Source organism: Elephas maximus, chromosome 13 (assembly GCF_024166365.1).
Source record: "Elephas maximus indicus isolate mEleMax1 chromosome 13, mEleMax1 primary haplotype, whole genome shotgun sequence".
Classification (NCBI taxonomy): domain Eukaryota; kingdom Metazoa; phylum Chordata; class Mammalia; order Proboscidea; family Elephantidae; genus Elephas; species Elephas maximus.
Window position 1 is genome coordinate 50,600,319 of NC_064831.1, and position 13,260 is coordinate 50,613,578.

At 38.4% G+C, this 13,260-nt stretch overlaps 1 protein-coding gene across 5 annotated transcripts in view; it reads right to left on the reverse strand.

The window, feature by feature from the left end:
* Positions 1–1,537: 1,537 nt before the first annotated feature.
* RORA (RAR related orphan receptor A) overlaps positions 1,538–13,260 on the reverse strand; it is an 830,757-nt gene continuing 819,034 nt past the window's right edge. For 3 of the 5 annotated variants that reach the window (XM_049905185.1, XM_049905186.1, XM_049905188.1), the window contains 2 exons: positions 12,851–12,963; positions 1,539–10,978 (listed from right to left, as the gene is read on the reverse strand). In XM_049905185.1, the coding sequence (XP_049761142.1) occupies positions 10,814–10,978; positions 12,851–12,963 (278 nt within the window). In that variant the 3' untranslated portion in view covers positions 1,539–10,813. Of the gene's footprint in view, positions 10,979–12,850; positions 12,964–13,260 lie in introns of all 5 variants that reach the window. The other 2 variants (XM_049905189.1, XM_049905187.1) reach the window with 2 other exon arrangements.

Below are 13,260 nucleotides of genomic sequence, written 5' to 3' on the forward strand. Positions count from 1 at the left end.
TAGTCGTTTTTAGTTGCCACGGAGTCGATTCCTACTCAGTGACCCCATGTGTGCAGACTGGAAGTGCTCCATAGGGTTTTCAAGGCTGTGACCTTTCAGAAGCAGATCACCAGGCCTGCTTTGTAAGGTCCCTCTGGGTAGGTTCGAACCACCAACCTTTTGGCTAGTAGTCGAACACTTAATAGTTTGCAATACCCAGGGACTTCATGTGATTCTTAGCTGATGTTAAATTTTTGTTTCACTTGTACATATTATGGAAACCCTGGTGGTGTAGTGATTAAAAACTACGGCTGCTAATCAAAAGGCTGGCAGTTTGAATCCACCAGGTGCTCCTTGGAAACCACGCGGGGCAGTTCTACACCGCCCTCTAGCGTCGCTATGAGTCTGAATCGACTCGATGGCAATGGGTTTGGTTTTGGTGTACATATTCTACTAAAAGAAGGGTGGGGGGTGGTGGGCCCACCGACAGCCCAGCAAAATCATACACACACACATATTTGAAGTCACTGGCATCATTTCTGCCATTTCATTTTAATGGTCTCTACAACAAAGTCAAAGGTACAGTGTGTACTCAGGACTTCTCCCCTCCCCAACCTAGGGCATAGCACGACATTTAAGCACTCAGCTGCTAACCGAAAGGTTAGTGGTTCGAACCCACCCAGTGGCCCCACAGGAGAAAGATCTGGTGATCTGCTTCTGTAAAGATTACATTCAAGAAAACCTTATGGGGGGGGTCTGTCTACTCTGCCACATGGAATCACTAGGAGTTGAAAATTGACTCCGCAGTACTTGACAACAACACACCCAGGGCAGACATCACTAATCGGTCACGGAACCATTTCCCTTGAGATAGGAAACAGCCTCAGAGTCCTCAGTTCTGCATTTCAAGCAGCTGCTACCAATCAGTGGACTTTATCTCATAAGATGGCACTTCTTTCTTTGCTGTCTCTGATCTAAGGAGTAGCTTGGCCCTCTCATCTATTTTTCCTTTCCTGAAAAAGAGAAATGAATTTTTTTTTTTTATACTAGGGATCAAGGAGCTCTGGTGGTGCAGTAGTTTAGCACTCGACTGCTAACTGAAAGGTTGGCGGTTTGAATCCACCAGCTGCTCCATGGGAGAAATGTGGTCATCTGCTTCCGGGAAGATTTTCAGCCTTAGGAACCATGTGGGGCAGCTCTACTCTGTCCTACAGGGCCACTATGAGTCGGAACTGACTCAACAGCAATGGGCTTAGATGGGATATTATGGGCCAGTGCTTCTCAACCTTCGGTGTGCATACCAGTCACCAGGGGTTTTGTAAACATGCAGATTTGGAGCCAGGAGGTCTGAGGTGGGCCTGGGATTCTGCATTTCTTGGTTTCAGGTGATGCTGCTGCTCTGTGGATCACACTTTGAGTAGCAAAGGTGTACTAGACCACTCATTAGAGACAAGGCGCAACACTGAAAAAGTACGGGGAAGCGATGTAGAATGCACCTTCAGCAATCGAGAAAGAAGAAGGGAAGCAAGGCAATTGTTCCATTAGAAGCTGAAGTTTTATTATAGGATACCAGTACATAAAGCACATCTAAAATCGATGTGTTCGATGCACTTTTAATAAAGGTAATGTAATATTAAAGGTACAGTTTCTAAGTACAATATAACAACATTCATATTAGAATGAAAATCGGAGTATTTAAAAGACAACATTAAATCTCTCTTTTTTTTTACAGCTTGTATTTACAAAATGAATCAAAATATTTTTTTTTTTTTTAAAGTCAGGACTCAGTAAAACAACAAACAGCTGGAAATAAGCAGACTACTGTAAGAGTGAATTGAAAAGAAAAACCCAATGTAAGTGAAAAGTTGGATGGCCCTCTAATAAGGATCATTAGCAAAGTTTTAGTACAATACTATTTTCAGGATTCCCATAAATGGCTTGCATTTTTAGTGTGGCAGAAAAGGAGTTTTTACATACTGTACACAAAACAGACAGCATATATTTATAGGTACAGTATTACTGTTTCCAAACTTGCATGTATATTTACAGAAGGCTGAGTTTGTTACTCACAGAGTTTTTGTGAACGTTGTGTGCTTAATCCTTAAGACCTACACACAATTAGAATCAGCATTTCATGTGGTCTTTTTAAACGTGGCTTTAGTACTTGGTTGTAGAAGAAACTGGTTACCATAAGGCTTGGCATACTTTACAAATTTACCAACCCAGGAAAAAAAGTTTTAATAGGGGCACACTTGTTGTCAATTGTTGCTAGGTGTCGTCGAGTCGCTTCTGACTCCCGGCTACCCTATATACAATGGAACGAAACACTGCCTGGCTCTGTATCATCCTCACGATCGTGGCAGTGGTTGAGCCCATCCTTGCAGCCACTGTGCCAATGGACATTTAACAAATGCTGACCTGTGCGGGCCATAGTACAGGCCCCAAGAGATAACAATCTCCACCCTCTGGAGGCATAGGATACTAAATGAAGGTTTTTTTTTTTTTTTTAAAGGTTTCAACCCCTTTCTAAGCAAAGCCGTAAGGAATGACGTGATTTGTATTCAAAGAGATTTCTCCCTAAACTTTAGCCAATTCACCTAAGAAGGTTTACTGTTAGCATTAGGTCTTCTGAACCACACATGATTGAGTTTATCCTTAAGGTACCAATAACCCTTCCATAAAAATGGAAAATGTCTAGAATCGTGGGTAAATACCCAGGGCATGGAAGCCAACAATCATGGCTTGGGAATTTATCACCTTCAATTACAAAAAGTGCAGTAAACAGAAACATTTGCTCTAAATTTATAAATTGCTCAAAAATCTTTGCTAAAGATCTTACAAATTCAGTAATATTACGGAACAATTCTAATCAATATTTAATAAGGTTAACTACATCCTTAGTTAGATATTTGATATACTTGGATTTTTAAGAATGCCAATAGGTCTTGGGAGAATAGATTAAAGAGTTCAATTAAGGTCACAGTTAAATGACTTTTCAAATAAAAGTCCTTCACTCAGTTCATGGAACCGGTTGAGGTCATATTAAAGCAGGACATCTCTGGTTGAATTTGCTTGATAGTCAATGGATGTCTCTGTAATTCTCATGACTTAGGTGGGAAGGTAAAGGTTGGTTCCGGCATCAAGCCACCAAAGATATTTGATACAAATGCCCACTAGCCACAATAGGAGCGAAGCACACAATTCTGTCAGGCGCCAATAATATTATTCCTTAGTAAGGAAAAAAAAAAGTATTAACTCCATTCAACTAGAGTGTTTCTTTAGCATCTTGAAGGCCTGGCAAATTATTTTTCAGCTCAGGAGATATGGCATGAAGCCAAGTAGCAAACATAAAGTAACCGATAATAAGTTTTCATATATCCATATTTATAAACAAATTCACCCTCTAGATGTCAAATATCAATACTAAGGAAGTAATTTTATCCTAATTAAATACACTGTAGAATAATTTATATAATGATATTACGTACTTAAAGAGGAAAGCATGTCCCAAATCCAGCACTCTGATACAGCTGCTAGTTGGGCACAGGTAGGTATATATATATATATTTATATGTATATATATATACAAATATATAGTTATACTCAGTGAAATTAACAAGACCCAAAGGTGGTATTGTCTAGGAATAAAAGGGATTTTTTGTTGTTGTTCACAAAAGTAACTTATCTAGCACCACACATCAGAAAAACACAAAAATAGCACACTCTAGTTCTAAACAGCTATGTCTAAAATAGATTATATAGTAAAACCGGTATTATACAGCATATTGTGGTATTTGATTAAACAGATAAATATTTGCACTGAGTAGGCTGTTTAATATAACATTTTCTTATCTATACAGAATGAAAGCCAAAAAGTTAACTGTATAGAGGTGTGCAGAACGACATTAAATAGTATGACTCAAAAGCCGGGACAAAGGTAAATTTGAAAGAAGAGTAAGAGAGAAAATGTTTACAGGCCATTACAAGTTCTTAAGTTAACAGTAAATAAGGAATCAATTGCTCAAGTTGAAGAAAGCAGTAAACAAGAGATTGCATTTACATGCAGATGTCTAAAATTTGTATTTTTTTTTAAATCTATGCACAAAAGTCGTTTGTTTTATTGCTTGACATTCAGTTATGGCTAGATTATTTACCTATTTTTTTTTTTCTTTGTACTTTGGAAACAAGAATATTGTTAAAGGTGCCATAAAAATGGACAACATTGAAAACGGTTTGCAAATAAACCACCTAACACTGCAGTTCTTTATACATATTAAAAGCCTTGTCTGGGGTTTGTCGTATGTTAAATATATTTAAATTGGGAAAATATGTTGTAGCTTGAAGCCTCCCATTGGCCCAAACATCCAATACAAAAACAGGTCTCCACAAAAGGAGCAGGCAGACACTACAGGAACATTTAAAGAAGCAGCCAGCTAATGTCCTAATGTTTAAAAAGTTACCACTGTTTTATGTGAGATTTCAAACCATTATGGATAAGAAGAGACATTTGGATTCAGGAAGATGTGTACAGTACATACGAATTTTTTTGTGAACTCATATTCACGATATTGCTCAAGAACTGTCTGCATTCACACATGCGATCTGTTCAATGGTAATCATGTTCCTAGGAATAGTATCATTCACATCAAAGTAAGAATGAGTGAGACAGGAACCACACACACTGAAGAGAACAATGTGATGGCCATGTGCAGTATGTCAAAGCTAATGGCAAGCTATCTTTCTTTAGTTCTTAGAAGAAAAGGAAATGGGGTCTGCTAGAGTGCCAAAGCACACTCAATGTAAACAGCACACACAGATGCCCTAGGCATCTCTGTAAAATACTCATATTCACTTTCTCAGTACAAGCCTCCATGTTATGTTGCATCGCTGGAGAAGGGTGGTTTCTATTTGAAGATTCCGTCATCCGTTTATAAGTAAATGACTGAATGTATTTATTGCTCTAAGTTCTGAGGGTCTGGTTAACACGGAGATCCCCCATCGAGGATGGTTGCTTGGGATGAAGCCAGGCTTCTGGGTTACTTTTAAAATCATTCTGAGAGCCTGACAGAACCGATGTTCTAAACGTTCTAAACATACGAAACACACACAAAGGAACAGACAGACCCGGAAATGAAACCAATTGCTTTGCAGAGACACTGCTAGTCAGCCTTTTCACCTCTTTAAAAACAGACAATAGAAAGTTTCTTTCCTCAAAGCCAGTAGAACTTCTTTATAATACTAGTGTTTGGGGTTCAGATGAAGACCTGTGTCGGGGACCATAGTAACAGATCAAGATTTACTACTGTTACAAGTGCATTTCTGGGCACATAATTTGATCCATAGTATAACACAGTATAAAGTTGTTCTATTGTATCATATTTTTACAAGAAGTGACATGATATAACATGTAAAAGCCTCAATAACCTGCATATATGTGTATGTATGTATATATATACCTGCCATTTTCTATATATTATTATAAAAAACAACAAGGTGAAGGTACCTTTTTGATCTGTAAGACACAGAGTTTTCCCAAACTATGCCTCTCCTACAGTAGTAAGAAAATATGTAACACTTCTTCTGAATATGTATTTCAGATGTGGAAGAATCAAAGCCAACCATTACATTGAGGTTGACTGACATTATGGAAAGTAATATATGGGAATACGAGAACAGGACTGTATCTCAAAAATGTAAATTGTCACCCTAAAAGCTGACTCCAGTCACTGCTGTGTAGGCAGGCTTAGTTTTGTTCTTCAACACCAGCGCTTGTATTAATTTAACAGATATAAACTACAAATGTGGAAGTAGGAGAATTGTTTTACATAATGGGGTATTTTGGCTTGTTTCTACAAGAGGATACAATGAAAACAATAGTATTTGCTGGCTTTTTTTTTTTTTTTAAACTTGTTTCATCTTTTACATCTCTCACTGCACTCATAGGGAGGTCTCTCATCTGGTCACTGGTTTTTAAAAGCTTCTTATCCATAGTACGTAGAATTTGAAATAGCTTTTGATGTATAATGCTATAAATATATTCCACATGAATATTTTAGTTATTAGAGAATGGTAAATGGAGCATGCAGGACTGCACTTTGAATGATGTTCCTTGTCAGTACATTATATATGAACGTCTCTTTTGAGCACACTGGTGTAACTGTACTGCTTTGGAAGTTTTCCAGTGTTTTTAAGTACACAAGACCAAATAGTACATTAAGTTTTGAACTCAACAAAATGAGGCACAGCGAAGAGTTTACACACATACACACATGCAGGTCTACACAGTTCACTTGTGCCTTGGAGGGATAGTATTATTATCATTCTTATTAACAAGAAAAACACAATTTGCCCCAGTAGTACTGGCCACCCTGTTTTAAGAGTTTTAGAAGATCCCTGAGCACATTGTTTCTGACTCTTAACCCCTACTCCAAAATGATAGGGCCGCTATTGTTGATGTCAAGATGGATTGTCATTCACAGTAAGTCAAATCATAAGGTGCTTATTTACCCTTTTTTTTTCCACCAATCAGCACAAAGAACTGTCAGAAAATAACTTTTTATTATTATTACCTTAAAATAATAGCACTGGAAGGACAGATGATTTCAACCATCGCTGTTGGAAACAGTGGCTTTAGGATTATTATCTGGCTGCCCCTCAACAATAACAAGTGATTCAGTCGACATTCCTTAGCCAAAAACAAAAAGGCAAAAAACAAAACAAAAACAAAAAAACTGTACAAATATGTATTTTTTTCCCTGAGGGATCAAGGTACACCCGCGAGTGCTCTATGTACATATTGCACTAGAGAGGAATGAAGAACGTGTGCAAAAAAGCAACAAGAGAAGCTCACGGACTGCTTCGACCTTTCCGCTAAAGAGTCTACTAGGTTGCTTTGCATTTTGGAATGTCGGAACACAAACATCTATTCCTTAGTCTACAACTAAAAACACGTATTTCTACTATGGCACATTCAATGAAATAAAAAGTTTTCCAAAGACAGATAGACAAATTCCATCAAGAAAATAATACAAAGTTTGTTTTGTTTGTATTTTTTTTTTTAGAAAATTACATTACTTTCTTTCATTGTTTCACATTACAAAATCTTTTTTTTTTTCTTTACACAAATCACATTTTATTGCAGGAATATTTCAAGTGCCATCAAATATTTATAGAAGGGTTAAAAAAATAGAAGTCTCTCTAAAGTGGTCCAGACAAGGCTTTGTATAGAATAAATCTTTTTTTCCCCCATCTTCTAGTTTTGATTTAAGTATTTTGAATACATTTTCTTTTCCACTGACACTTAGTAGCCTAGAAGCAGTCTGACGCGTGCACGTCATATGTACACACACACACACACCACACACACACGCACACACACACGCTCGCTCCTCACCTGACCCCACCACCCCGGCCCACACGCTCACAGAGATCTGACTATCCACACCATAAAGAACAACCAAACTTAGAAGCAGTGTCATAAGTCACGTTTTCCTTGAATTAGGAAGGGTGAACTAGAATGCCGAAGACTTAAAACAAATCCATAGCTTTAACGTAAATTAGGATGCCGAACACTTAAAAAAAAAAATCCGTAGCTTTAATGCAATTTACAAACTGTCCAAAACAGCACTTTCATCTGCACTTTTGTCTTCACTGTGATCAAGGCCAGTTTTTTCACAATGCAGTACTACCTTTGGACACCATTGTAACAGAAGGTATCAGGCTTTCTACCAAAGCCTTATTTACCCTATGTAAAAAAATTGTATAAAATGCATTATAGCAGCCAAAATGACAATGACATGGCTCCAATCCTTAAAAGACTATTGGACATTTGCGTTTAGGAAACTTTAGTTGTAAATACTACTAAGAATAACTGTTCTGGTACCACCAACTAGTTTGTGTTATCACACAGGTGTTTCTATACTAGGGAAGAAAAAATGCGAGGTCTTCCCATTCTTTTCAGGGCTCTATTTTTTTCCTTTTCGACTAAATTTATTGTTTAACTTCAGATCCCAACTTAGATCCAGGTAATAGCTCTTCCCTCATCTCACTGAGCCCGTCTCTCTATTCGGTCCCTAAACAGTCGGTATCCCCTGCTCTTGGATGCTATGCCCTGCTCTCCTCTCAGAAAGACCAAGCAGCAGCATCACATTACTATATCTCGTTTACCATAAAAATAAGGTCACAGGAAGTGACCATTACTGAGATTGGAGCATCTTTTTTTTTTTTGCATTAGGTACATGCAAAATCCTATCTGGAAAAGGAGTTTAAGTTCAACATTAAGTTCTCTCTCACCCTTGGAGAAGTTCAATTAGCTCTTATCATCTCACACGGACACTGAAATTAGGTTTAGTTGCTCTTTAATGCGCTAGCACCTGAGGCTGGTCATATTCAGAAAGCTTTGGTTAAAAAGAAGTTAATGTACTTTCATAACACCATCCCCAATTTTAGTGAATTGGAATGACCAAAAACCAAACCAAACAACTCCCCCCTCCACCCAAGCCAAACACCCTTTTCCCCCAAAGGACCAAGGAGAGAATAAAATGGACAAATAAATAACTAAGCTTGGTATTCTTTTTAGAGTATAAATACTATTGATCTTTAAAGGAACTATGCTTAAATTTAAAAAATTTGACTTAACCCTTCTTGCCCCAATATAAATACTATATGCTGACACTTAACCTCTCTATATAAACACATAAAGTTTTATATGTCTGTAAGGAATTTAAGTAAATATTACTCTCATCTTCTATTTATGGTTAAACTCTTGCTATATTTTTGGGGAAAAAATTTTAGATGTTATTTAGGCTTCATACATACTTCTGTGTAAATAATCCCTTCCTCTTGTCCAAGTCCCTCTTGAAACAAGTCAGTAGAGTTAAAAACAGTGAAGGGTCCTGGGAAACCCAAGCTGGTGATCCACATGGCATCAGGAGCCGAATTCCTGGGAAAATTCAGGAAGGATCTAAGTTGGCAGAGGAGACAGTTTCCGGGCTGTAAAGGGCTGCTCGGAAACTCCTACCTTCATGCCATGGGAAGATGTTTTCTTTCTTTACAAACATGTACACACATGGCCGTGGATGTCAGACCAGAAGCGTGAATCCCACACGTGTGACTAATATCATGATCAAAATGCCTAGGTTCCCAAAAGGTCCCCCTGTTTTTCAAACATGCACACTTGTATAGTAGACTGTTCCTCTCCCCACCCCACTGGGGATTATTCAAAACTAAACAAAACTAAACTAAAACAAATCACTGTGTCTCACCTGCACACAAAAGCCAATCTTCTAAATATTTAATAAAATAAATTACAATCCACAGTTTTCTAGTGAAGATAAATACGAGAGTAAATGTTTGCAGCTAGCATTGACTTCACTTTAAAGGCTGAAAATATTTACTACTTAAATAAGAGACACTGGTTCAACATGGTACGCCTCCCTCACTCTCCAAGCCGTTGTCTACACAAGACCGAGAGCAATATTCCAGAACTGTAATCTTGGGGGACAGTGACTCTTCAATCAGTTCACTCTGGGATAAACTCTTAAGGTTTCCAAAACACAAACATTCACGAAGTACATGCTTCAGGTCCTCGTAAGTGCAGTGGGCGTTTGCTCCAGATAGAATCTTTGGGTCCTTCTTAAAATAAAATCTAGATTTCAATCAATATTCTCGTTATCGATTTGTTCTCAAAGCATAACGATTCTAAGTTGAGACTGACTCCATTTAAAGACTGAATTGTGTCAAATAAGCCTTCCCTCCCCCGCCTCCACAGGGTGGCATTTAAAAAAGCTTTTTTACTTAATTTTTTTTTAAAAAGTGCATGATACCATAAATCCACAACACCCATCGAACATTCAACTTTGTATGAAGCATAAACACATCTACCCTGAAACTTACCAGGAAGCAAAGTATAATTTAGGGAGCGTTCCGTGTCTAATTCCAAATTCATGTGTTAAAAAAAGAGAAAATATTTAACGTCGTGATTTCTAGATATGACCAGCCAGTCTTTTAGAAGAAATTCTGTAAACAGCAGCATAAACACCTCCCGACGTACCTTCCGAGCCTTCTCAGTTACACGTGTGTTTCCAGTGCCCATGCGACACGGCAGTGAACACGCTAGTATTTAATTTAAAGAAAAAGGTGCAAAATGAAAGTGCCTTATCAGTTCAACAGGAAAAGCTACACCAGTAACTACATTTTATATTAATTAAAACAATATATAAACAATATCTCTTTTAGCTATATATAGGTCTTCATGCCCATTTACCCTGTAATATATTATAATGCTATTGTGGCTAGTGCTATGGACCCCTTTCACGCCGTCCTGCCGACTGGCAATAATCGGTGAAAAAAACAAAACAAAACAAAAAACAAACAAAAAAAATCTTCCTTCATGAAACAAAGAGCAAGTTGTGCAAAGTAATGCTGCAACCTCCGCTATGCACACCAGCCACCGATTATTGCTGGACTCTCTGTTGTTACTGATGGGTTGATGATGCTGGAGAGAGTTTGTGAGCAGTGAGCTACCAGGAAAGGAAATCCTCCGACTTTAGTACCCTCCTTCTGTGTGAACAGAGGTCAACGATCAAGAAGTTGAGACAGAAAAAGGGTCCATATCTGTAGGCATAATGGAAATCATATGCATGAGAAAAACAAGTTCAACTTTTATTCGTTTTCATTGTTCCCCCTCCTTTGCCTGACACCGATCACCAAGAGATGTGCAGTGTGTTGGCGCGCCAGGTCTCTGCAGGGCCATATCAAGTGTCTTGGTTAATTTTTGTTTGTTCGTTTTTCATGTTTGTACTTCGGACATTCTAGAAGTGCTTGGGTCATACATTTACCCATCAATTTGCATCGCTGGCTCAAATTCTGAAGTGAACAACTCCTTGTATAATGGAGGAAAATGAAGTCGCACAATGTCTGGGTATATTGCTTTAAACGCCATTAGCTTTTCTGTATGTCGTCCACATAAGGCTCTTAACGTAGACACCTTGCATATTAACTGCAAGTGAAAGGAGAAAACAGGCATGAGAAGCAAGGACCAGGGGATTTGGGTGGTCTTCACAACACTGTCTATCCTGGTGAAATGCTTGATGCCAACGTAAACATCTAATCATAGAGTATTGGGAAAAATAAATGCTGATGTAGTCATGTCATAGAACACCAGATATACATTCAATATGACTTTGAAGATGAATAATAACAAGAAAAGATGTTCGTAAGCAAAAGTTGGCACAGCCTGTTAGTAGCAGAGTCGAGACAAGAACCCACATCTCTTGTGGCCTCCCCCTATTCCAATGTACTTTCTGCTCTACCATCCTTCCCTTCCTACCCTCTACCACTTCAGGAAAAGAGATCTGGTGAGAGAGAAGAGGACGAGGGGGCAGTCATGGGTGGAGAGGGCATGAGACCACAGTTGACCGCACCCCTTACACCGTTCATACAGAACAAGTACTGGTCAACCCCAAGGCAACAAGATTCTGCTCAGTGAAGAGCTTTGTCTGTAACAAAGCAATTTTGGGTTTAAGCAAAAGGCCTTGAATGAAAAAAAAAGGAAAAACAAAAACAAATAGAGTCAGAGGCCTGAACTGAACTCCCGGCACTGATCATTTATCAGCTGAGATAACAGTACACTTGCAAAAAATACTTTGCAAACTTTAAAACGCTATACAAATGCAAAACACTTTATTATTTCAACCCAAAACAATCCTGTCCAGGGAATGTTCTCACCAGATCTTGTCCATGGTTAGGGGCTCCCTAAAATGAAAAGAACCTGATGGTACACTTAAGGAGCCCTGGTGGTGCAGTGGCTAAGTGCTACAAATGCTAACTGGAAGGTCGGTGGTTCTAAACCACCAGCCTGCTCTGCAGGTGGAAGAAAGACCTGGCGATCTGCTCCTGCAAAGATTACAGCCTTGGAAACCCTATGAGGTAGTTCTACTCTGTCCTATAGAGTCTGTGTGAGTCAGAAGACACTGGGTGGCACACAACAAACACCACCACAACAGCAATACCTGTACTGGGGCAAGGAAGAGAGGAGAGGGACGCTCCTAACAGTTTTTCCCTTTCATTTCCCATTCCCTCCCCAATTTCTCATTTAACAAAACTGAAAACAAGAGAGTAATTAACTCCCAGTTTCCCCTTTCTGTCCTTAAACATTCTAACCTAGCTATGAAGAGAAAACAAAACAAATAAACAAAAACAATAAAACACATAAAATAATCTAAGAAAGAACAGGGCTGATTTTTCTAAGACCAAACACACACCATTAGCATGTCCACTGAAGGATACGAGCGTATTTTAAACAGACATCCTAATTATATTTTTATTGTGAAAGATAATAATTTGCAAAAACGAATCATCATGCTTTGAATACAGGGTAGTAATGAGAAGTTGAGAAAGAAAGCATAGAAGGTATTTACTGTTGATCGCTAATGACTTTAATGGAAACAGAACTAATATCAAAGTATACAGTTGGTTAATTCTTTTAGCCCTTTGTATCATCTCCCTTCTAAATTCAAAGGTTCCTTCTCTATCAAGGCAGACATTAACTCTACTTTGTCCCCAACTCTGATGGAATAAGAGGAGGGTTTCCAGAATGCACTAAAAATTAAAAAAAATTTTTTTTGCTACTGCCCTGCATTGTAAGATACTTTGTAAGCCATGATAATAAATAGAATTTAATCTGAATAATGAGTTTAATCTGAACAAGAGAATTATTCACAATGGAGATACTTCTTTCTTTTCAGTGGCCTGTGGCTTACTGGTACTCTTGGAGGCTGGTCAAGGGAACCACCTCTTCATCTAACCAGGGCTGCGGGCAGCATGATCCGTGCCATGGATAACTGAGGCCATGCCAAATGGAAACCCTCACCTTTGTTAGTATTCCGTCCTCTCGGTGATTCTTCTGTAGGACGTGTTGAAGTGCTAGCTGAATTTTCTGTTGCAGCTTTTCAATTTTTACCTTTTCCTGCAGCCACGAGCGATCTAAACACGAAAAATGATACTCCTTAGTATTCCTGCAACACGGTGTTGAAACACTTCATTCCTTTTGACTCTGAGAGAAAGATTATTATAGCACAAGGCCTATTTAGAGACTGATGGGTCAGTCCCACCGTTTCCAAACGTGTTCCTACAGGCGTGGAAACTGATCTCTGACAGTTATAAAACAGGATATTAAACCTTTCCATTTTTACTGATGCTTAAAAGAAGGAAAGATCTTTCCCTTTGAAAAGGACGGACATTTTAGTTTAAGGTTACACCTGTATACGTGCAAATGAAACC